Below are 26,209 nucleotides of genomic sequence, written 5' to 3' on the forward strand. Positions count from 1 at the left end.
GGAGTGGTGAAGCATGTAGTACTTGAAACAATGAGGCTGATTTTGCCCATCCTTTTTCATTCTAAAAGTAAACCATTTTAAAGTTATCTAAATGATGCATTTAATTTAAATCTTATCCTTGATATTGCTTAATATTTCAGCTTTCCGTAAATATATACAAATTGTGAAAAGTTGCAAAAAGCCATTCTTCTCTGTAATAGTTTATTTAGTTATCGATTGGATTAAATTGGCTTTTACATAGCTAGTTCATCCTTATTGGAAGGAATACAAATAACACTGTTTTGATTCATTAAATTAATATAAATATATGTGCTTTTAAAAAATTAATATTTGTGAATGCAAAAGGCATAGCTTCATTGTTGAATAGAATTTGCTGTACTAGTCGGTGATCTATAACTTGAAGTATAACTTAAAGAAAAACATTTGTTTTAAGTATTTGCTTATAATATAAGAAGGCGGCATTGTTTGTATATTTGATGCTAATGCTAAGATCTTCATAAAGGAGTGGGCACTATGTAATCCTCCAGATGTTAGCAAACCTCAATTTTTAGCTTTTTCTGACACTAAGCTGCTGAAACACCTGGGAAATGAAGTTTAGTAATATATGGAGGGCTGAAATATAATCTTATAACCATTCTTTTATACAAGCTAAAGGACTATTATATTTTACTATTGTATATATTTTAGAACAGTACTTGCATTAATGGAACTAGCAGCATTTATAACTAAATATAAAATAGCTACTACGTAAATCTGCTTATTTTACTTTGAATGATTCTTTCTTTAATAGATCATGTTTAATATAAAGATGCTTGAGAGTTTTTTATACAGAAACAACAAGCTGTAAATTAGCCAACAGGCTAATCTTTATATGGATAAACCCTAAATTGATGCCATTTGGAATTAACTAATTACTTAAAGGAAAAGGAAATGACAAATGAGAAAGGCATATTTCTGCCAGAAAAAAGTCAGAATCTCAAAACAATAACTTCCCTGCTGGTTTGCATCATGATGGAAGTACATGTTTTGCATGCGCGATCCTTCCCAGAATTTTTTTTTTTTGCCAAGCCACCAACGACCAGAGGACTGGTTCAGGAGCATGGCCCGAGCAGTGGGAAATTTCCATTACCAATTCTACAGAACCGATCCAAACCAGCAGCAACCCACCACTATTGTAGTTAAAAGTTGTATTATTATGTGAATGTGACAGAAAGCATATAGGGTTACTATTCTATATTCTATAAGAGCCTGGGTGGCGCAGTGGTTAGAGTGCAGCACTGTAGGCTACTTCAGCTAACTGCTACCTATAGTTCAGCAGTTCAAATCTCACCACCGGCTCAAGGTTGACCAAGCCTTCCATCCTTCCAAGGTGGGTAAAATGAAGACCCAGATTGTTGGGGGCAATATGCTGATTTTGTAAACCACTTAGAGAGGGCTATAAAAATACTATGAAGCGATGTATAAGTCTAAATGCTATTGCAATAACGCTATTGCTATATTCTTATGACTGCAAATGACTGTAAATCAGATAATCATTCTGTTGCACAAGTATTTGTGAGTCCATTCTTGAGACATTTGTAAATTGTACAAATATACAATTTACAATACTAAATATGTAATTGATGGTGTGTATGGCAACAATTAACAGGTGTGGTAAAAGCAGGAAAATAAATGAAAATATATTCAAAATTCATACTAGGATTTAAATGTTATACACTATTGTTTTTGAATATTTTCTAGAAGGTTGGCTTGAACTAATGGGTTTTGTAGTTTTAAATATCATTAGGCCCAAAGTTGGGTAGTAGGCCATAAGCATAGCATAGCATAGCATAGCATAGCAAAATGCAATAGAACTCTTCACTGTAACACTTAATTTGCTAATGTGTAACTATTTTTTAATCTAGTGAAATAATACAGTAGTTATTGTGGGAAATAATAGCAATTATATTGGTAAAAATGATAGCTAATCAATGTTTTACCATTTCTAAAAATAATAATTCACCCGTGGTATTAATCTCCAACACCAAGAATATTGGAGAAAATTGTTATGATGAACTTATTAAAACTACCTGTTAACCTCCAGAGCCCTCACTCACGGCTTTTAATTTACTATTTATAAAGAGATTTTAGGAATCAATAGGAAGATCTGTTGGCAATATTAAATTTAATTAGAGTAATCAAAAACTATGCTCAGAGCATGAAAACTGCCAGGGAGAGCTTCAGAAAGAAAGTAGTGTCAATATAACCTCTTTTACTTGTCCACAAGCACTAACCTAAAAAAAGTCCCAAATGTGGCACGTAGTTGGTTATTTCATTGACTTTGATCTGTTTTGGGGGGCAGTTTATTTTCCCATACTACCACTGATCAATGATTTCCTTTCAGCACAGATGTAATTAAACAGTTCTGGCCAGTTTGTGTTCTGTTGTCTGGAAATTTATTATTCTGGGAATATAAAGAAGATCAATATATTGCAGTAGGCTTGTTTTAAAAGAGTTCAGAATGGATCCTACTGATAGGGTAAGGTGTAGGGCAAGACAAGCAGGAAACAGAGCTTCAGGACACAAAGAAGATGTTTACCTTGTACTTTAAACTTGTCTAGTCACAGCGCATCCTCCGTGGCCATTACTATTTGATAATCCATTTTTTCCTCAGTGTTTTAAAACTAGTATCATCTGATTGTTTGCATTGTTGTATTAATATAATAATGTTTGCCTTTATAAATATATGTTTTATAAAAGTAAGAATAGAATAGAATAGAATTTTAACTGGCCAAGTGTGATTGGACACACAAGGAATTTGTCTTGGTGCATATGCTCTTAGCGTCCATAAAATAAAATATACATTTGTCAAGAATCATGTGGTACAACACTTAATGATTGTCATCATTAAGTGTCATACAACACTTAATGATTGTCATAGGGGTCAAATAAGCAATGAAGAAGCAATATTAATAAAAACCTTAGGATATAAGCAACAGGTTACAGTCAACATAGGAGGAAATGGGTGATAGGAATAATGAGAAAAACTAGTAGAATAGAAGTGCAGATTTAGTAGAAAGTCTGACAGTGTTCAAGGAATTATTTGTTTAGTAGAGTGATGGCGTTCAGAAAAAAACTGTTCTTGTGTCTAGTTGTCTTGGTGTGCAGTGCTCTGTAGCGATGTTTTGAGGGTAGGAGTTGAAACAATTTGTGTCCAGGATGTGAGGGGTCAGTAAATATTTTATCCGCCCTCTTTTTGACTCGTGCAGTATACAGGTCCTCAATGGAAGGCAGGTTGGCAGCAATTGTATTTTCTGCAGTTCTGATTATCCTCTGAAGTCTGTGTCGGTCCTGTTGGGTTGCAGCACCAAACTAGACAGTTATAGAGGTGCAGATGACAGACTCAATGATTCCTCTGTAGAACTGTATCAGCAGCTCCTTGGGCAGTTTGAGCTTACTGAGCTGGCGCAGAAAGAACATTTTTTGTTGTGCTTTTTTATGATGTTTTTGATGTTAGGTGACCATTTTAGGTCTTGAGATATGATAGAACCTAGAAATTAGAAGGTCTCTATTGTTGATACTGTGTTGTCTAGTATTGTGAGAAGTGGAAGGGTGGAAGGGTTTCTCCTAAAGTCTACCACCATTTCTACAGTTTTGAGTGTGTTCAGTTATGAAATATGAAATAAAAGTAGTCCTTGATTTACTACCAATAACAACAACAACAACAACAATGACAACAACAACAGAGTTAGAAAGGGCATTGGGGGTCTTCTAATCCAACTCCCTGCTTAGGCTGGACACCCTACACTACTTCAGACAAATGATTATCCAACATCATCTTAAAACTTCCAGTGTTGCAGCATTCACAACTTCTGGAGGCAAGCTGTTCCACTGGTTAATTGTTCTAACTGTCAGGAGATGTCTCCTTAGTTCTAAGTTACTTCTCTCCTTATTTAGTTTCCACCCACCGCTTCTCGTTTTACCCTCAGGTGGGATTTCAATTCAATTCAATTCAATTTATTAGATTTGTATGCCGCCCCTCTCCAAAGACTCGGGGCGGCTCACAACAATAATAAAAACGATATCCCAGCGAAAACAAATCTAATTTCCATTGCTAAGCAATGTGAGCTTAAAGCATGATGTCAACTGTTCATGTCACTTAGCAATGGCAACCCCAGCAGTGTTTTATCTGGACATAGCAGTAGAGTCACAAAGGATGAAAATAATGTTGATATCCATGCCAAAGAAAAGCTAGATGATACAACATCACAAATCATATCTCATTCATTATCCACATTAATCTGCATGTTTAGGATAGACAGACATTAGGAAGCTACCATCTGGCGGCTTGTAGCTCTCTCTGTTAATGATATATATTTTTCAGCAGGCCACTGATTATTAATGACTGAATTCATACTCTGCTTTTGTATGGCTTTCTATGACTCCGATGAGTCAGCAACTCAACAGAGAGCCAATCACCAAAGCAGATCAGGGAGCAGGTGAGGACAGAGTCAGATAATGAGGATCCCGATCCTGGCAGGGCACCTAGCCCCAGGATATGCAGAAATTTCAAAGCCCAGAGCAAAGGCTTTTCAGGAAGCACAGATAATGCCCCTACTACAGCCACACCTGCAGCTGGGGCTGCTGAGGAGCTGCCTCCAGGACCTTGATTTCTATTGAAATAACTCTTCAAAAATTGATCAGCATTTCCATGGACTTGTTCCATTCTCAGACTTAGATTGGCTTGTAGCATTTTGGTGTTTGAATCCTCAATTAATGCAGACCACATAAACCAGTTGTTTCTCAACCATTGCCTCATTGGTTGTCCACCACCTAGTTCTACCTCTGGTTTTTAAGAGCTATGGACAAGGGTCTCTGGTTTTCTGCCTTTGGATTCTTGAAGGAAAGGCTTTCACCTGTGCTTGCTCCCTACTAGGAAGCAAGTTCCTACTTTCCCTGTGTTTTTTCTGCACCTGACCATTCACTTGGTAGTGAAGCCCAAAAACTCAACCTACCTCCTTAGCTGTTGCAATTCAAGCTCCATCATTAAACCAGTTGCAATTTGCTATTGTGAGATTGCTCAGTCTAGAACAGATCATACTCCCCTGAGAAATGATGGTCAGAGTTACTACTACAGTGAAAAAATATATGACTCATTCGAATTAGCAGCTGACAAATTTATAAACAAACATTATGCTTCCACACTAACTTTGCTTGTCAGAAGGTTGCAGAAGCTGATTACATGACCCTGGAACACTGCAACTGTCTTAAATATGAATCAGTTGTCAAGTGTCTAAATTTTGATCACATTACCATGAAGATGCTGCAATGGTCACAAGTCACGAGTCTGCGGAGAGGGGCGGCATACAAATCTAAATAATAAATAAATAAAGTCACTTTTTTCAGTGCCATTTTAATTTTGAATGGTCTCTAAATGAACTGTTGTAAATCAAGGACTACCTGTATTTCTTTTGAATCTCTCCATTTTCTGATTTAGCCCTTTCTATTTAACCCTCCCCAATTGTGTCTGTTGTATCTGGGCATCTGTTTTTCTTTCTTAATTATCTACAACAGGAATGTCAAACTCATGTCATGGCGGCATCACATGACATATCAGGACTTTTCCCCCCTTCGCTAAACCCGGCATGGGCATTGCCAGTGTGTGATGCCTCCAGCTCATGGTCCACAAGTTTGACAGGCCTGCCCTACAATTCAATTGGAATTTGTTTGAAAATGTGTTTCAATACAGCCTTTTCTGTTTGAATATTAAGTTATGATCATTCAATTTGTTCATGATTGAATTTACTGATTCTCTTAATTTAAAGATTTGTTTCCTTTGCTTTGACAGTAACCTCTTTAAGTCTTTTTTCCCCTAGAGGTGTAGTCATGAACATTCAGTTCTTCAAACTTTTATTTTATAAAATGCCTGTGAATGATCTAATAGTATCTTATCTATTTGTTGCATTGATTCTATTAAGATTCTCGGCATTATGCAGAGGTGGGCTGCTAAGGTGGAACGGTGGTGCATGAGCAGAAGCAAAAAACCGTGCCGAAACACGGGCGCACTTGCGTCTCCACGTGCAAGTTTGCTACCTGCACAGGTGGAGTAGCATAATTGCGCTGGACTCCGGTAGCACTCAGAGCCATGGGGGAAAGCACATGTCACCGTTCCATTTTAGCAGCCCACCTCTGGCATTATGTATATGCGTTTTTTGTTTTTTGTGTTAGGATTGTTGTTGTGTTTCAAAGTCATGTCCGACCCATCACAACCCCATGGACAACATTCCTCCAGGCCTACCATCCTCTGGAATCTATTTAAGCTCATGCCTATTGCTTCAGTGACTCATTCTCTGGCATCCCATTCTTCATTTGCCCTCAATCTTTCCTAGTATTAGGTTCTTCTCCAGGGAGTCTTTCTCATTTGGTGGCCAAAGTATTTGAGTTTCATATTCAGGATTTGGCCTTCTAAAGAGCAGTCAGGGTTGATCTCCTCTAGGACTGGTTTGATTATTTTGCAGTCCAAGGGACTTGTGGGAGTCTTCTCCAGTGCCATAGTTCAAAGGCCTCAATCCTTTGGTGATCAGCCTTTCTTATGGTCCACTTTTCACAGCTATACAATGCAATTTGGAAAACCATCGCATTGACTATCCACACTTTTTTTGGCAGGGAGATGTCTCTGCTTTTTAGTATTCTGTCTAGATTTTTCATAGATTTCCTCCCCAGGAGCAAGACATGCTCTGCATATAAGTTAAATAGGCAGGATGACAGTATATAGCCTTGGTAGACTCCTTTCCTAATTTTGAACCAATCAGTGGTTCCGTATCCAATTCTCACTGTTGCTTCTTGACTCGTATATAGGTTTCTCAAGAGACAAATAAGATGGTCTGGTACTCCCATCTCTTTAAGAACTTGCCACAATTTGTTGCGATCCACGCAATCAACGGCTTTAGCATAGTCAATGAAGCAGAAGTAGATGTTTTTCTAGAATCCTGCCTGTACTTCTGGTAGTTCTTGATCCACATACTGCTGGAGCCTAGCTTGTAGGATTTTAAGCATAATTTTGCTAGCATGTAAAATGAGTGCAATGGTACAATAGTTTGAACATTCTTTGGAATTGGAATGTAAATTGACCTTTTCCAATTCTGTGGCCACTGTTGAGTTTTCTAAATTTGCTGGCAAATTGAGTATAGCATTTTAATGTAGCAAAGTGTATAATGTAGCAGAGATACTGGAATGGGTTGCCATTTCCTTTTCCAGTGGATCACATTTTGTCAGAGCTCTGTCTATCTTGGGTGATCCTGCATGGCATAGCTCCTAGCTTCATTGAGTTATACAAGCCCCTTCGCCACGACAAGGTAGTAATTCATGAAAGGGGTTTATTAGGATAATGTACAATAATTTACTTTGCAAGGCATTTGTGTACAATCTTTTGAATGTCCAAGATCTTCTTAATTAATAATACTACATTTACCCAAATGGTATATTTTTAAAAAGGAAAGAGACACCTTAACTGTAGTTAATGTAAAAGCAGTAAACACATTGTTCACTATCTTGCCTTTTGAATGTGGAAGACAAATCTTTACTTCAGGGTTATCTTCATACAGGTAAATAGGACCCATGCGCGCGCGCACACACTACATCTATGCAGTTCTTCAAATTTGATTTCTGAATATTGCTTTGGAGTAGACAGGAATATAAAAAGTGCTTGTCTGCAATACTGCAGTAATGTGATTCTGGAGAAAGACATAACTACTTCATGGTGATGCAGAGAGATGCTAGATCTACATACCTGTGTACTCTGAGATATTATTTAGAAATCAGATCTGATGATCTATATATCTTTAGTATTTTTATTGCAAAATGAGCTATCTGAAGGGAGATTTATGTTTATTTATTAACAGTACTTGTAGACCACTCCAGTATGTATAATTCTTTTTCCATATAGATGGGCAACACTCTATAACAGATTAAAAACATTATTTTCAATATCAGACATATTGTATTTATGCTTGATAATTAGAAATAATGTTTTCATCTGCTATATATGGATGCCCATTATGAGAAGAAACTGCACTCTAACATAACATGGTATTGTATTAAAATTAAATGTAAACATTCCTTTCACTCTTTTATAAACACATAAAACAGTTTTTATAGCATGGTTAACTAACCACTTAATATATTAAATAGCACAAAGGAAATTAGTTAACCTCCTACATAAAGAAAACATTACATTAGTTTTTATTGCAAGACAGTACATTGAAATGTTTTTCATCTTAAGAAATATAGTACGAGGTTTGTTTGTTTTTTACAAAAAAACCCTTTCTTTTTCCTGATGACTAAAAATAACATCACAAGCATGTGGGTTATATTGTTAATTGTTTTGACCATAGAATTAATTTTAAAGTCAAAGGGTGCCTTGCTTTTTCATCATTTGTAGCACAGAATATTCAGCATGTCACAGATGTTCATGAATAATGTCCATTTAAAACTGTTGGCAAGAGTGCTGGTGAGTTGGCTAGATGAATTAAATGTTGGGGGGATCTGACAGGCAGCACGCTGCTTTGTGATCATTCCAAAGTTCTAATAATCTCCCTCACCTACTCAGCCTGCCACTAATGAAAGAGAATAGGTGATTGCACCTCGGGCTATGTTCTGCGCCTAATGACTCCTCGAAAGGCAGATTTATGAAGAAAAAATTAACTTTGAATGAGGATTGAATTGGCTCTGACAGTCTGATAGACTGTGACACAGATTCGGTGGCAAAACAGACGTAGCTCTAATTGATTATCAATATTTTAAGCAAAGTGATGAAAATAAGCATTAAGTGATGAGAAACATGGTCTTAATACAGTAGGTAGTAACCAGCATTTGCAAAGTCTTTGGGGAGGTTTATCTGATTGTATCACATCCCACTGCTATAAGTTGTATATCTGCATTCTGTTGTCTTTCTCCCCCCACTTCACAGATCTAAGATTAGAAATTTAACATTCCTGTTAAATCTAGTTTTTCTAGATTTAAATAATTTAAATTATTGGACTTTGAAGATGCTTGCTGGCTCCAAGATTTATATATATCAGGTCAATTATATTTAGAAATTTGTATGCTAAAAATTCAGTGCCAAAACTTGGCACAATTTAAATTCATTTGTAACGTTTCTCAATAAAATTATTTGTGACTCAGACAACTATAAAGCATTATTTGAAAAACTGCATGTTTTGGACCTTCCCATGATGATGTTGCATTATTTAATATGATTCCAAATATTATTTGGTGATATATGTGTGTATTTTGTTTATAGCTAATGAACAAAATAATGATATAGCTAGCATATTTATTGATTGAACAAATGCACAGTACAAGAATCATAAAGAGAGTTTTAGTTTAAATATATTTGCTGTACTTATAACTATAAATATATGCTAATTCAATCTGAGAAAAAATATGAAAACAAATATTTAGAAGTATATTTTCATCTAAATTTTTCAAAATATAATTGTATCTATATAAATGCAGTCAAAAGGAGTATCATCTGCTTGCTTTGAAGCAATATTTTTTTCTAATTTTTAAAATTGTTATTAAAAGTATTGTTTCGTTTTATTTCAGTGTTAATTTTTCTAGTTGCATTCGTGGAGAAACAGATGAAAAGATTTTAGTTTAATTTAATAATTCAGGATTAGGCCAGCAACCAAAAATGAGTGATTTATCCGTCATTGCATTTGTTTCATTCCAACAGACAGACTACATGCTTAAATAAAGATATAAATTATTCTTGTTGCGCCATCTAGTGAATATCTGGTTCTTTATGAATAAGTGTTGCCTTCATGATTCATTGACTGTATCTAAATGGAAGTCATTAAAATAGAATCAGAAGTTTAATACTCTTATACTCTAGCTTTTAGACTTTTTTATTTGCAATTTCTAGTCTAACCTATTATTTACTTTAATGAAAATCAAATTGTATGGAATTATTTATTACATTACTTGCAGTGCTGCTAATTTGCCTTTTTAGTTTATAAAAGCAAAAATATATATTCCTAAATATAAATAGTTACTGTATATAAGAATGGTCATGGGAATCTATGTAGAAATGTTCACAGCGTGACTATTTTCTATTTATCTTAAAGCAATTGAAAGCTTTTCTAGAGGATTTATCTAAAAACATAGTTTTGTCCTTAACTTGAAATTCTGCATTTGTCCTTTAATGTTTTGTAGTTGGAACAAAAACCTGGATAACACATTATAGTCTAATTATGCTTATACTATCAATTTATAGTATGACAGAATTAAATATCACTTATTACCTAATATGGTTAGTATTCTTTATTTCCAGCTTTTTTGGGGGGGGGAGCAGAAGATACCCCTCCACTTAATTAATTGACAATGAAGTCACTGAGATTGACATGATAAACATGCATAAGATGGTGTTTTAAATCAGGAAAAATGTAAATAGCTGTACTCCTAAACTTCACTAAAGAAAAAGATATCTTTCACATTCTTCTTGTATTATCTAAATATGATTCCTTTTTGATGGATCTAATCTGGACTTTCGTTCACAGATTTTACATACAGTCATAATAGCGAATTTTGGACAGGAAGACAAAAATTAAAAATGTGCAGACGCACATATTTTCAATAGATCTATTGCATTTTCCTTAATTTTGTAGTTTGGTTTGATTTTTAATTTTGCTCAGATTTTCTTTATATTTTACTATTACAGTTCCTAAAATCAAAACAGTAGATATGATTCCATCCTATTGTTAAAAATTGTATATTTCTGGTCTGTTGAATTTTTTTCCAAAATAAAAGCAATTATCTGTGCTATTTGTAGGTTTGACATAGTTTCATTATCTGAATAAGTAGTTGGTGCAATATAAACAAAGCCTATCTATCTATGGTTGACTATTCTTGAGATTATATTTTATTGAATGCTTCATTAATTGATTGGCTAATGTATGACATTGCATATTATACTATATGATATCTCATTTATTTTAAAAAAAACATTGCAATTTATTGCTATTAAAGACCAATGTGCACATTTGTGTTTATGACCTAGTAGTATTAAGCATTTCGCTTTTCAAACTAATGAATCAGAATACTGTGGCATCTTAAAGACTAATAAATGGAATGTATAATTTATTAATCTTTCAGATGCCACTGTGCTCTGATTTTCTACATAGATACACACAAAAAAAGAATATAGATTGTATAAAAGAGGGCTTCCTTTTCAAATTAATTACTTTAAGCTTTGATGTACATAGTCTCCACTTGACCTTCTTCTATTATTTCTTTTAGTTCCTATCCTTAAATGCCAAGCTGTAGTGACAGGTCTGTAGCCAGTACGACAGGTTACACTGGTAGCTACATTGTGGAGAAAAGCTGGAAATGTGGGGGATATAATTTCTTCCAAGGAATTGCCATTTCTTGCTTTTTAAAAAAAATTAACAATTTCTATATAAATGATGAAAGGGCAAATAAATGCACTTTTTTTTACCTTGGTGAAAGTTTACTAAAGTTTGGAAAATTGTTGGAGACATGCTAAAATGTGTCTTTTCTGATAAATAGAAAAAAAGTAAGTAATATGTGGCCTGTTCAAAGGAATGAAGGTTTGTTAAAAGAGGGGAAAGGACTCTACTTGTGTCCAGTTGTGGTATGGCAGAAGAAACATGAATATTAGCTAAATGTAGTCAGAATGGAATTATTTAAGATAATTGTACAGCAAAACAAGATGAATATAATGAACAGATACTGAATATAAAATGCATGAGCAATTAATGAAAGTTTTTGAAGTGACTTGATTACAGAGAGGGAATAAATGAGGACTGAATTACTGTGTGTGTGTGTGTGTGTGTGTGTGTGTGTGTGTGTGTGTGTGTGTGTGTAGATTGTTGTGAGTTCAAGTTTTTTCCTGTGTAATATTTTGAGTGTCTTTGTGACGTTTCGGCAAAATCACATGCATCATCTTCAGGCTGAAGTTATTGACTTCTGCTGTTCTGAGTATGGTTTTTTCACAGAATTGTACATTATGCTTCTTTTTCTTATACTTTTAATTTCTCTGTCTATTTCTTACTCCTTTTCAGCAATTTGCATAATGTTGCTTATCATTAAAGGCATGAAGGCCCAGCACTCATTCATTCAGCAAATCTCATGTTTAAATGAAGCTTCACAATCAAAGTTACCCAACTTTTTTTGGACCAAAGGTGTCAGTTGCTTTTGGGTAGAAGTTGCTAAGTGGTGGTTATTCACAGGACTGTTGTGTGGAACATAGCCAATTAGGGGACTATTTTTTAAAATGAAAATAGCATGCAACATACATATGGAATATAAGAGGTTAGCTGGCTTTGTGCCTATGATGGAATTTATAGTCTCAGTTTCTAGCCTGATGCCTTAGCCCCACTGGCTTCTATTTTTTAAAGTTACTTATAAAGAATTCTGAATGGTTTTAGACTGCAACTTTCCAAATGGATTAAGTAAAACATTTCAGTTTTGGGATCATTTTAGTATGATATAACAGTTCAGAGGTTGGATTGAAAGAAAGAAGATCAGTTTCTCATCTACCTTCATCCATGGAAGGGTCACTGGATGACTTTCTCTTAGCCCAATTTATCTCATAATGCCATGTTCCATGGCAAATTAACAACCATAAGGATTTCAAAATTACATCTGTAATGCTAATCAAAGTAAAAATACAATCTTGAAAGGTATATTATATATATATATATTTAATTTAAAAAACAAACATATTTTTATATAAGTTATCAGACAGATTTATAGACAGAGTCTCTGAAATGTTTCTATACAGTGACCATTGCCTATGAGTTTTTGTGTTTTTAGTAATGGATTTCACTTACCTCCACTACCAGTTCAGAACTGTGAATGTACACACGCATATGCTTTGCTTGCGTGTGAGGCTTCTGTGCATGTGTAGAACCTTCTGCGCATGCTCAGGTTGTCTGTGATGACATCCAAGCAAATGGGCAGAGCCTCCCACCGCCGCTGCTACCGATTCGCCAGAACCGGCGTAACCTAATAGCAGTCCGCCACTGGTTTACTCTCTTCTCACTTTCACCAAATTCTCTCCTCCTCCTCCTCCTCCTCCTCCATCATCATCATTATCTGGTTCCAATAGTCTCCCATACCCATTATGGGAAAAACTGAAGAAGAGCGTATTATGCATTCTGCTTTGAATATCTGAATGAGATGTAGACAGACAGACAGATTTTTGCATGCTGCCGTATTCAAAGTAATCAAAGAGGAATGGAAAATAAAATATCTTAAAATTGTACAGTCCTGGAAAAAGATTGGCAGCATTAGTTCTGCGATGTATAAAAATGCATTTCTAACTATGAGATGGCATTTTTACTTATGAGCTAGCTATTATTTTTTTTAAAATCCAATAAACTCTTCCTATGCAGAAAACATCAGTTATGAAGAACGCACTGGCATGGTGGAATAAATAAATCAAATTTAAGCCTGCTAGTTTATTGAATCTAAATTTTGCCTGGTTGGCCCAAGAGCTATATATAAGCAATCCATCTTGTGCTGATAATGGAGGATCTTGAAATCCACCTAATGTTTGCATTATTAAATTTCATTCTAATGAGCTTTACTAATACATATTGAAGATAGTTATAAAGAGTGGAATGTGAATCTGAGAAGATAATTTGAAAGAAACATAAGCTGATCATTTCCATGACTTAAGTGGAATAGCTACAATTACACATATAACCAAAATTAAATTTAAATGGAATTTCTATTATCCTTACCTTGGTACTAGTGCGAATAAGTGTAAATGAAGTAAAAATCTTTATAGTTACCAGTGGTTTGTTTTATTATCTAATTTAATACATTCTTGTAAAGAGATCGCTGGCAGAAAAGTTTTAATATTTCATGATTTAAAATGTACTCTAAGTGTATCTAAAAGCTTGTAAATGGAAACAGATGTCTCTGTAATTGGTGCTGTCATTTCAAAACATCAGTATTTAAGCTGTGTATTTTAAGAAGGCAAAGATACCAACTGAAAAGAGATATTAGATTTTAAATTTGTGGGTCATGTGGCATTCTTGCTTTTCATGCTTACTAAATCAATTGAATATTCATATAACAAATATGTTGGTATAGAAGACTAGTATTTGAAACTGTTGCTCTTTAATTGATTTATTACATAGTAAGAGCTGATCTAGAATATAACTACCTACATTATGCTTCTCTATCTTTTGACAAAGCAATATTAAAAAAAACTTAATATTTCATCAACTATAATGCTATTAGAGATTATTCTCTAAGTTCACTCATCATGCAGTGAGATAGCAATAAAAGTGAATGGCCCCTTTGAGACATTAATGCTTCAGAATAAATGATGTGCTAGAACAGAAATTTAATTAATTTACAGAGTATATTGATAGTCCCTTGTTACTGTGCTGTATATTTTTAATCTTCTTTAACATCTGTAGTAAAGTGTTTAAAATCCTTGCATTTGAGCAACTTGTACTTAATTAAATAATAAGAGGAGATGTTTCTAAAAGAAGATTCTGTTTTAAAAAGTGCTCCATAACATGGATTAAATACAGTCTTATGGTTTGCACTGAAAAAGAAAATCCATGAAATGATATTCTGCTTCTGTATAGAGAATTTATTTCATCCTATAGTCCAGTTACTTGCTGACCATATCATTCATACAGCACCTTCTATGCAACACTGTACTTCCGGAGATTCTAGACTCCCCCAGCCCCTCATGTTCTTTTCTGTTGTCTAGCAGTTTATCCACATACAAACTGATCTAACATACAAACTGATCTATTATTTCAAGTGTTACTTTAACCATTTAAATGAAATTTAAAAACACCCATTCAACTCAGTAGAAAACCTATTTATAAATTAACTTCTGTCTGACTAAATGTCTTTTTTTTTTTTGCTACTGTATTTAGAAGAAAGGTAATGGAAAGACGACTAAAATTAGAAACAGAAACATAGAAACATAGAAGATTGATGGCAGAAAAAGTCCTCATGGTCCATCTAGTCTGTCCTTATACTATTTCCTGTATTTTATCTTAGGATGGATATATGTTTATCCCAGGCATGTTTAAATTCAGTTCCTGTGGATTTACCAACCACGTCTGCTGGAAGTTTGTTCCAAGCATCTACTACTCTTTCAGTAAAATAATATTTTCTCACATTGCTTCTAATCTTTCCCCCAACCTCAGATTGTGCTCCCTTGTTCTTGTGTTCACTTACCTGTTAAAAACACTTATCTCCTGAACATTATTCAACCCATTAACATATTTAAATGTTTCAATCATGTCCCCCCCTTTCCCTTCTGTCCTCCAGACTATACAGATTGAGTTCATTAAGTCTTTCCTGATATGTTTTATGCTTAAGACCTTCCACCATTTTTGTAGCCCGTCTTTGGACCCGTTCAATTTTATCAAAATCTTTTTATAAGTGAGGTCTCCAGAACTGAACACAGTATTCCAAATGTGGTCTCACCAGCCCTCTATACAGCAGGATCACAATCTCCCTCTTCCTGCTTGTTATACTTCTAGCTATGCAGCCAAGCATTCTACTTGCTTTCCCTACCACCTGACTGCACTGTTCACCCATTTTGAGACTGTCAGAAATCACTACCCCTAAATCCTTCTCTTCTGACATTTTTGCTAGCACAGAACTGCCAATACAATACTCAGATTGAGGATTTCTTTTGCCCAAGTGCATTATTTTACATTTGGAAACATTAAACTGCAGTTTCCATTGCTTTGACCACTTATCTAGTAAAGCTAAATCATTTGCCATATTACAGACACCTCCAGGAATATCAACCCTATTGCACACTTTAGAGTCATTGGCAAATAGACAAACCTTCCCTACCAAACCTTTCCCTGTGATTTAGCTCTTTTCATTGGGAGTTTCCAGCATTGAGAGGAATTAAAGACACGGTTTCATCTGCGAGGAGCTTCTGGTTTGCAAAAGACACAAATTTTGTCCCATTAGATCAGGCCCTTGCATTTGAAAAAAAAAAAAGGCCTTGAATATAACTTCTCTTGAACATATTAGGGAGGAAAGGAAGAGAGATGTTGAATTCAGTAATTGATAGGTCTGGATTTAAGTTGGAGTGATCTTGTGATCAATCTTGAAGACATCTGCAATACGTTCTAGGAAATTTGCCGTGTTCCATCCATTCACTCTCATTTCCAGATTATATCCCATTTGGATAATATATCAAACATATGTAGCTTTTAGAGTTTCTTTGTGCGAGACAACCATGCTCTTGAAATGGAGACTTAGTTTGGAATATTCCCAGGCATAGTTCCCTCTAAGCTGAGCAGTGAGCAATCGCTCACTTAAAAATCATCATCAACTCAGAGTTTTCCAAACCTGCCCAGAAGCCGAGAGGGAAATTTTATTATTATTTCTGTGTCGCCCAGTCCCGAAGGGACTGCCGCTCAGACACTATACTTTTCCGCCCACCCCAAAAAATTTTTAGAGAGAACACTGCTCCCAGGTAGTATTTGCTGAAGTCGCTTTTAAAATGGTTTGGATGGTCTATTTTTCTGAAGCTGTTGGTTTTTCAAGAAAGAATATTATTCAGATGCATGAAGAGCTAAGATATTTTGTTTAGACAAAATAACAAAGAATGGGAGATTTGTTGTCCCATTATTCAAGAAACATTGCCTGTTCATTAATTACATCAACTTCTTCAGGGAGTTACAAGCTATGAAAGTGAGAGATTCATTCATTCATTCATTTATTCATTCATCCAGCACTTTTCCTTTTTTCTTTCCCTTATTGTTACATTTTGGAAGGTTCAGGCCTGTTTGGAAGGAATATGTTTTGCTCTGTCTTTGAAGAATCATTCTGGAATTACATTTACTTTTAGTCCCAAAGGCAGATGCTTTTTGGAACGATGTTCTTGGGAAAGACATTGGGAATAGGAATTCAAAAGAGTTGTTTACAAAAAAGAATGCAAATAAAATAGAAATAAAATTTCATTTGGTATTTGAGATTCAGTTATAGCAGTGTTATGCCAAATCTATATAAAATGGTGCTCTCCAGATCTTTCCATCAGAGATTCAAATGACTATGATGCTTCTAAGTATATTACATTTTCCAGATCTGCTTATTATAGAACTAATCGTCATGTCAATACATTATTTTTAGCTAAAGCTGATGAAGCATTAAAAGCAAAAGAGAGAAGTGAAGAAGAAGCAAAGAAGAAAAAAGAAGGTAATTTATCTGTTTCCTCTGGTTTCCTCAGATTCTATTTGTGATTTTTAGATTGGATGTTAGAATTAACATGTAGCTATTTCATATGAAGTACTATTCTAAGCTTCCTGCCACTCAATCAATTTATATGATTCTACATAATAAGTTGGGGGAAAATATATCTTGTATGAAGAAACTGTGTCTATCATCATATGATGTAAAGGCTTGATTTGACTCGCTGCAGTAACCTTTTTGGAAATATGATGACCAGAACTATACCCTATATTTTAAATATGGTTAAAGGTTTGTGTTAAAAGTATTGCTATAATGACAATACTGTCTCTTTTCTAATAATTCTAATATGGGAATCATGCTCATTTTCCAGCATCATTCAGTTGATGTTTTCATTGAACACAGATTCATGAAAAGATGGATTCCCATTAGTCTACATGTGAAACTATCTGTCTTGGTTCAAAGCTCATTACTGTATTTGCTGAGTTTGAATAGCAATTGCCATTTTAATGACTGTTTTCCTGGTTTAGTTACTTTTGAACAACTATATAAAACACAACCTTTGAAATGTCATGATATATCAGTATTTATTTCTAAAGATCAAGTAATTTATGAACAAATTAAAAAACCCTTTTCAATGGCTTCTTTGTGAACCAATAGTATGTTAGGTATGAAATATGTTGCACTTTATTTTTCTTTTAAACCATACAAATATTTATGACTATTTATGTGTGCAAATACTCTTTAAAAGCTTCTATATGTATGTATCTGTCTGTATTTTTTCTGGTTGTTAACATAAATTGGCTGAGGACCTTTTCTATGCAAATCATCTTGCTTTTATTATTTGATATGTAAATTTTCCCAGTGAAGACTTCTTCAATGTAAGCTCTTTTTAATGTATTAACTGCTGTTGATTTCAATTTTCAGTAGCATACCTTCTTTTCAAGGACAATTTACAACAGGTTTACAATTAGAAAGAGACTAAAGAATGCCTTTCACATGTTCAAATCAATTTCTAATGAAATTTCACCGACATCCTTTTATATTACTTCCATTATTTATTCATTCTGTTTTCTAATTATTTTTATTAAATATTAAAAGCATATATTTCTTATATATATATTATATATATATTAACTTTTCTTAATATTAATAATTATAGAAAATATATGTTAAAAATTAAAAATGATATGAATTAAAATGAAAATGTATGCTGTACAAATTAAAGTAAAAAATTAAAAGAAACAGAATGAAAAGAAAAACAAAAAAGAATAAAAACAATGAAAATATAAAACTACTTATTTTAATATTTTAAGAATTCATTTCTAATACTGTTTCCTGTTTTTCATTGTTTTTGTTTTTCACTTTTACCATTTCTTATCCTTATTACAACACTGTATCTGCACATGAGTTCTAAGATAGAAGGCCAGTAAATGTAATAAATAAATAAATCGTTAAAATCCAGATAAAAATATATACATAAAAAATTGAATCAATCATTTCAAAGATTTTTGCTGAACTTGAGGTCTCCTTGAAGATGAGTCTAATTCAGAAGAGAGAACATTCTGTAAGTTGGGAAATGATACCGAATACCTTCTTCCATTTGTTCAGCATGAATCAGGATTTTTTTGAAGAAAGATTTGTCTATTGACTCTCATGTGGAGATAATTATACGCCAGGAGAACTTAGAGCAAGGTCATTTAGAGCTTTAAAGAATCAATATTTTAAATTTCATCTGATGAACTATCAGTTTAATAATAAAACCAATTATTTCAAAAGGGCCATAGTATTATGCATTGTTATTAGCTTGACTTCTGCTTACATCAGAATTTATTTCAAGTGTTTAAGAATAGAAACATGGAAACATAGAAGTTTGATGGCAGAAAAAGACCTCATGGTCCATCTAGTATGCCCTTATATTCTTTCCTGTATTTTATCTTAATGCTATAATCAATAAACAAATAACTATCCTTTGATCTGATTAGTGCAGCTACATTATCCATAATTATGGAAACATGTTTCTTGACCTATCACTACTAGAAAAAGTTATACTGTAGCATTTGAATAATATACCGTAATTTTTATCTGTTATATTTGTATACTACTTTTGCGGATAACCTGCTAAAATATTGCAAGCTGTAAGCAACTATTTTGTCCAAGAAAACTGGAAACATATTATTTAAAAATATTGCTATATAAACATTATTTATTTATTTATTTATTTATTTATTTATTTATTTATTTATTTATTATTTGGATTTGTATGCCGCCCCTCTCCGAAGACTCAAAATATATCAGTCTCAAAATATATCAATCAATATACATCTCAAAATATATCAATCTCTTATCCTGGCACCAATCCAATTACTGTCCTATTCCAGAATCTCCTTTTTTTTATACCCATATCCTAAACTAAATTTAAGGCATGTAGACAGAAACCAATTCTGATTATTAGTCATATAATTAGTTAGCAGCTGTGGGATTATTATACATTATTTTAGAAGGTCCTGTATTTGAAATGCACAATGGTATTTACAGGAAGAAAGTTATAGATATCTGTATAGCTAATGCAAATTAATATTTATATAGTATATTTTACAGTCTTTATATAAACTACCCCAATTCCAAAGGATAAAATTATAAAGGACCATGAAAATTAAGAACCAAAGGAGAGGTAAAATAAAAGTATAACATGCATAAAATTTAAGTACATGGACATTAAGTGAAGTCTTTAAGATACCAAAATAAATGACAGTTAAAACGAATCAATATGTTAGCAATAGAAAATTACTAAAATATGATTACTCGACTGCTAAATTAAATGCTAGTTTATACTCAAATATATCTCTGAAGAAGGCTTTAAAGTTGGAAAAGGACAAAGGAAGAGAAGAGGGCAAAGGAAAGAGGACAACATGCAGCAATATAGATGAACTTTGTTACAGTGGTAATTAATGCACTGTTGGGAGATTTAAAACAATAATTTACAGTGATTGTTACAGGGGAAATTTATCTCTCTAGTATCCCACAATCACAGGGAACCACAGTGAGGAGATAAGGAATACATCAATGTCAAAGTACCACCAAACAGGTCTTGAAGAAACATCAAAATCAGAGAACAAGATCCATGCCATCAATACTTATGCTCTGTCAGTCATTAGATATTCTGCCAGAGTTTGTTTGTTTGTTTGTCTGTTAGATTTATATGATAACCCTTCTCCAAAGACTCAGGGTGGCTCACAACATATAAAAAAACAATACAAAACAATTCTAAACCCAATTATAAAATTGATCTAAAACCCAAGTTATAATATCATACAACCCCACTTATTCATATCACAATCATATTGATGGCCAGAGCAAGATGTTAGAGCTCAACAGCCCCAAGGCTGCTGGCAAATATGAGTTTTTAAAGCTTTCCGGAAGGCCAGGAGAGTGGGGGCAGTACAAATCTCCAGGGGGAATTGGTTCCAGAGGGTTGCCACATTCATAATGCAATGGCCTTTCCATGCATATGCATGCAAAACTCCCCTGCACTGCCTCGCATATGTGCATAGGGCTCACTGAAACCTCTGGAGCCTGTCAATGGCGAAAAACGGTCTCAATAGAATTACCAGAAGTTCAAAAACAAACTTTCAGTTCGGCCATTTTTCACTGTCCCCAAGTCTTTAGGAAAGCCTGGGTAGCCTCCTAGAGCCTGGGGAGGGTGAAAAACGGCCTAACAGCTCAACTGGAAGTTTGTTTCCAAACTTCCAATAGGCCGCAAAAACTACCTCCCTGGAGCTGACATAGGGCAACATGTGCCATAGGTTCACCATCATCAACTGTTGCTGTTTTACAGTTTTAAACATTATACGGTAATCAGTGTCCATACACTTTTCCCAATTAACAGTAATAAATACAACCTCAGTTAAACTATGTGCACAATATAAATGCATTATAGATTTCTGTATATATTTATGCTCAGCCAGTTCGGCCATTTTCTCCCATGTCTCTGGAAGGAGAGTCCATCATGGGTTTAGCTCGAGTCTTATTGGTAGGGACTGAGTTATAAATTAATATAATTATCATATTAATTAGGTACCGCCCCCTTGCTGCCCCTGTACCTCAGTTTTAAAAAACTCAGTCAAGGAAGGGACTATGAGTTTTTTACTCCTGAGGGAGAGTAATTAATTTTATGGTTAATAAAGAGTATCAACTGTTAATTTCTGTATTAATGTTGTTGTTTTATCTTTCTACAGGTGACAGAAGGTTTGGGGTTCCTGCCCTCCGCGGGCAGCACCCCCCTCGGTCTCCTTATGGGGCCTCTTCTCCCCGCGAGTACTGCCCTGAAGAGGAGAGGATGGGCTGCAGGTCCCTGTCCCCAGAGGTCAAACCTAGCCCTACACCTCGGGTGGGGCGGGGTCCGCCCCCCCCATTAACGAGGGCGGCAAGAAGTCAAATAACGTAAATATAAAATGAATAAAATGAACAGACCTTTATACGGCATTATAAACTGGACACATTTGCTTCGGCTGAGGCGTCCTTTGGGAGGAGAGTTTTGCAGCAAGTGTGTGATCCTACTAGGACATGATTCAATGATATCCCTCCCTGGAACACTGGAACTTGGGTATATCCCATGATGGACTCTCCTTCCAGAGACATGGGAGAAGAACCGTTGTACTCACCTGAACGGTCTTCTCCAGGTCCTGGAAGGAGAGTCCATACCCTCCCATTGAACCATGGTTATTGTGGCATTCAGTTACTGGTTGTTGTTGGTTGTTAAATAAATTTCTGTTATTACTTGAATTCGTTTTTTAAAACTGAGGTACAGGGGCAGCAAGGGGGCGGTACCTAATTAATATGATAATTATATTAATTTATAACTCAGTCCCTACCAATAAGACTCGAGCTAAACCCATGATGGACTCTCCTTCCAGGACCTGGAGAAGACCGTTCAGGTGAGTACAACGGTTCTTTCACTCTCCCCAAGTCTTTAGGAAAGCCTGGGTAGCCTCCTAGAGCCTGGGGAGGGTGAAAAACGGCCTAACAGCTCAACTGGAAGTTTGTTTCCAAACTTCCAATAGGCCGCAAAAACTACCTCCCTGGAGCTGACATAGGGCAACATGTGCCATAGGTTCACCATCATCAACTGTTGCTGTTTTACAGTTTTAAACATTATACGGTAATCAGTGTCCATACACTTTTCCCAACAGTAATAAATACAACCTCAGTTAAACTATGTGCACAATATAAATGCATTATAGATTTCTGTATATATTTATGCTCACTATACTCAGTAATATGCTATCAGTATTAAAACTTTCAGGTCTTGGTTTAATTAATTTGAATAATTTAAACTCAGTTTAACCCAGAATAGCTTAAATATTAGTTTTTTACCTATAAACCTGGAAAAAAAGAAATTACACACAACCACCTGATGTCAGCTTTTATTAAGGTGTAAAAATTAAACTCTCGGGAAAATATGAAGTGTCCATGTTGTTTTGATTCTGAAGAAATTAAGAGTAACTTTTTAAATATCAGATACTTTATTTAATAGTTTGGTTACTAAATGCAACATAAAAGAACCAGGTTTTTTAAATAATTGAAATTACTAATCTGCTATCCTGGCTCGAGATAGTTCAGTTAAAAATAAATGTAATAACGTTTTTGTAATTTTAAATTTGGAAATAAATATATTTCAAACATGTATGGGGAACTAAAAGCGCTTTTTTTGATGAACTAAGCAAAAGCTGAGTTATAAATAAGTTTCATGAAGACAGGTAATTCTTTCATCTGCTTCTTGATACTATTGTTTTAACATTACTTTTATTGGAATTTTATGTCAAATTGTGTGCGGTTAGATGTAAAATCTTATATTTAATCAGCTCAAAAATCAAATTATTTAACCTTCAAGCTACAAGTAGACCCCCCTTGCTGGTTTGTTGTTACATATGGTGCATTTTCTTGTCATGAATACAAATGGAAGACAAATTAGAATCTACAGACAGATGACTTAAATTACAGATTAGAGACTTGGAACTTTTTCTATTTTAAATGTTTTAAATTACCATAGCCTCTCTAATCATCAGAAAGATTCTTATTCTCCCTTCTCTTTTTGTATGTTGTTGGTTTATAGCAGCTCTAATATAAATTTATAGAATAATTTTATTTTCATTTTTACTGACCATAATTTAATTTGCTGCATGAAATCTATGAGCAAAAATGCTATATTTATAAAAATATTTTCTTTGATAAATTTATTTTAATTTATATCTAACTGAAAAAATGACATTAAACATTTACTTATGTGATAGTGTCAGATTTTCTGATAGTTTTATTTGTAGTCCAGATTTTTTTTAAAAAAAAAGTCATATCAGTTTAGTCAAATTCAAAGTATGCGTCATGATAGCAGTAATATAAGTAAGATATGGTATAAATACTGCCGAGGAAACAATTTTGTTTTTTGCATTCAAAATAAATATTTTTGATTACTATTATGGTATAAGTAAGAAATTGTTTTTAATGTATGCATAACACAATTAAGTGATATCTTGATTAAAACTGAATTGACTATGAAAAAATTCAGTTGAACTAGAACATAATTAAAATACTTCACTGTTGTCATTTGGTACCTGAAATGAATAGGTATGCGAAAGTTATATAAGAATTTGGAATATAGACTAAATATACCAGTGGTGGGATTCAATTTTTTTACTACTGGTTCTATGGGCTTGGCATGGCTTGGTGGGCTTGGCATGGCTTGGTGGGCATGGCAAGGGAAGGATCTACAAAATCTCCATTCTTCCCCACTTCAGAAGAAGATTACTGCAAAATTCCCATTTCCTCCCGATCAGCTGCGACTCAGGAGGCAGTGTATAGATGGGGGCGGGCCAGTCAGAGGTGGTATTTACCGGCTCTCTGAACTACTCAAAATTTGCGCTACCAATTCTCCAGAACTGGTCAGAACCTGTATTTTGCATGTTTATGCGACGTTTCGGTGAAATCACATCCACCATCATCAGGCTGAAGTTTCCAAGCTTCGTGCTGTTGTAAAATGGAATGTCTGCAACTGTCATTTCTTCCTAGTGTATAGTGTGGGGGTGGAGATTTGGTTTGAATGTAGCAAATAGATTGGGTGATTATGTTTCAGTGATCTGATTGGTTGGTGTAATCATAATTATTAGAAGGATTATGATTACACCAACCAATCAGATCACTGAAACATAATCACCCAATCTATTTGCTACATTCAAACCAAATCTCCACCCCCACACTATACACTAGGAAGAAATGACAGTTGCAGACATTCCATTTTACAACAGCACGAAGCTTGGAAACTTCAGCCTGATGATGGTGGATGTGATTTCACTGAAACGTCGCATAAACATGCAAAATATTACACAGGGCAAAACCCGAACTCAGAACAATCTACATACATATACCCGTGAAAATTTACGAAAACAAATATATATATATATATATATATCACATTTTTTTTGCTGAATTTGAAAATTAAGGGAGACTAGGATAGATCTATTTCGGCCTTATTTTGGCCTCATCAGCTAGCCATACCCACTGGGACTTGAACCTGCAGCCTTTGCCTTGTAAGGCAGAGAATTATCTTCTAGGCTACAGTATCCAATCCCTTATATATATATATTAATATATATATATATATATATTAATGGGCTTTTAATTATTTCTAATATCAGACTACTATTGTACACTGCTTTATTGTTGCTGTTAGCCGCCCTGAGTCTCCGGAGAGGGGCAGCATACAAATCCAATAAATAAATAAATAAATAAAATAAATGACCTGTTATTTTAAATTTAATAAAATATTACTTAAACATGTTCCCCGATGTTTTAATTTTTGAGCTTGCATTTTTGTTTTTTATATGTTGAATTGATTACTTATGCTAGTTAGTAAGCTGTAGAATATTTTAAATACACTGGAGAAATAAATTTGGCAGAAAATCAGCACGAGTAAATTTAATTATTGCTCAGAGACCTTTCCCTCTGCTAGCTTAGTGATCCTGAAACTCTTGTTTCACTGAAATCTGTATGGATGCTAAGCTTCACTTACCAATTTGTTTCCCCATACAATGATAAGCCAAGCAATTACTGCTTTATTGATTCTTCATCGTGGCATATTTAAAGTTGTTTTTTCTATGAAAAGGTAGGGGTGAGTAAATGTCTCCCCTCAGTTTAGTACAATAGAACTATCTGGCAAAAACTAATATGCTGAGGTCAACCTCTGAAAGGGATAACATGGTATATTGGCCACAAATTAACAGGGAAAATCAAGTCTACAAAAATGATTGATTATATATGAAGGCAACTTAATTTGTGCCATTTTTATGAACAATTCACATAACACATTGTTGGAAAACATCGTTTTATATAGGCTTAAAATAGAAACATAGAAGACTGACGGCAGAAAAAGACCTCATGGTCCATCTAGTCTGCCCTTATACTATTTTCTGTATTTTATCTTAGGATGGATATATGTTTATCCCAGGCATGTTTAAATTCAGTTACTGTGGATTTATCTACCACGTCTGCTGGATGTTTGTTCATTCCAAAATTAACATCATATAAATGAGTGAGTGTAATGAGGATGAATTAACTAAATTGTTCCTCAGAGGTGGCAGTAGTTTTCAGATGCAAACTAATATTGTATTTAAAAAAAATGTTTATATGAACTTGAATATTAATATATTATAATATACAGTATAATATATTAGTTTTTTGTCCGGAACATGTGGTGTTTCTTATCTGTATTCATGATCTTACTATTTTATTATTTTCTTCTAATTTTTCTCTATGAAATAGAATATTTTAGGTTCATTTTACAAATAAGAATTGGAGTTTAATTTGTCTTGAATTTCAAAGTGCAAGTTAGGATTCATAAATAATTTCATTCATAATATATAAATATTATTTAATAAGAGAATCCCTCACAAGATTTTTGTAGGTGCCAAGAACAGTTCTACCTTCTTCCTGATTTTTCTATACCTACAGATATAATGAATCC

The 26,209-nt window shown here is 34.2% G+C and overlaps 1 protein-coding gene across 1 annotated transcript in view; it reads left to right on the top strand.

Annotated features, from left to right (window-relative positions):
• The window catches only part of RSRC1 (arginine and serine rich coiled-coil 1), a 151,920-nt gene that overhangs the window by 106,378 nt on the left and 19,333 nt on the right, over nucleotides 1-26,209 (top strand). The window contains exon 7 of the mRNA XM_070753513.1: nucleotides 17,137-17,202. Coding sequence (XP_070609614.1) covers nucleotides 17,137-17,202 — 66 coding nt within the window. The remainder of the gene's footprint in view (nucleotides 1-17,136; nucleotides 17,203-26,209) is intronic.

The sequence above is a fragment of the Erythrolamprus reginae genome, chromosome 5 (genome assembly GCF_031021105.1).
Source record: "Erythrolamprus reginae isolate rEryReg1 chromosome 5, rEryReg1.hap1, whole genome shotgun sequence".
NCBI classification, from domain to species: Eukaryota; Metazoa; Chordata; class Lepidosauria; order Squamata; family Dipsadidae; genus Erythrolamprus; species Erythrolamprus reginae.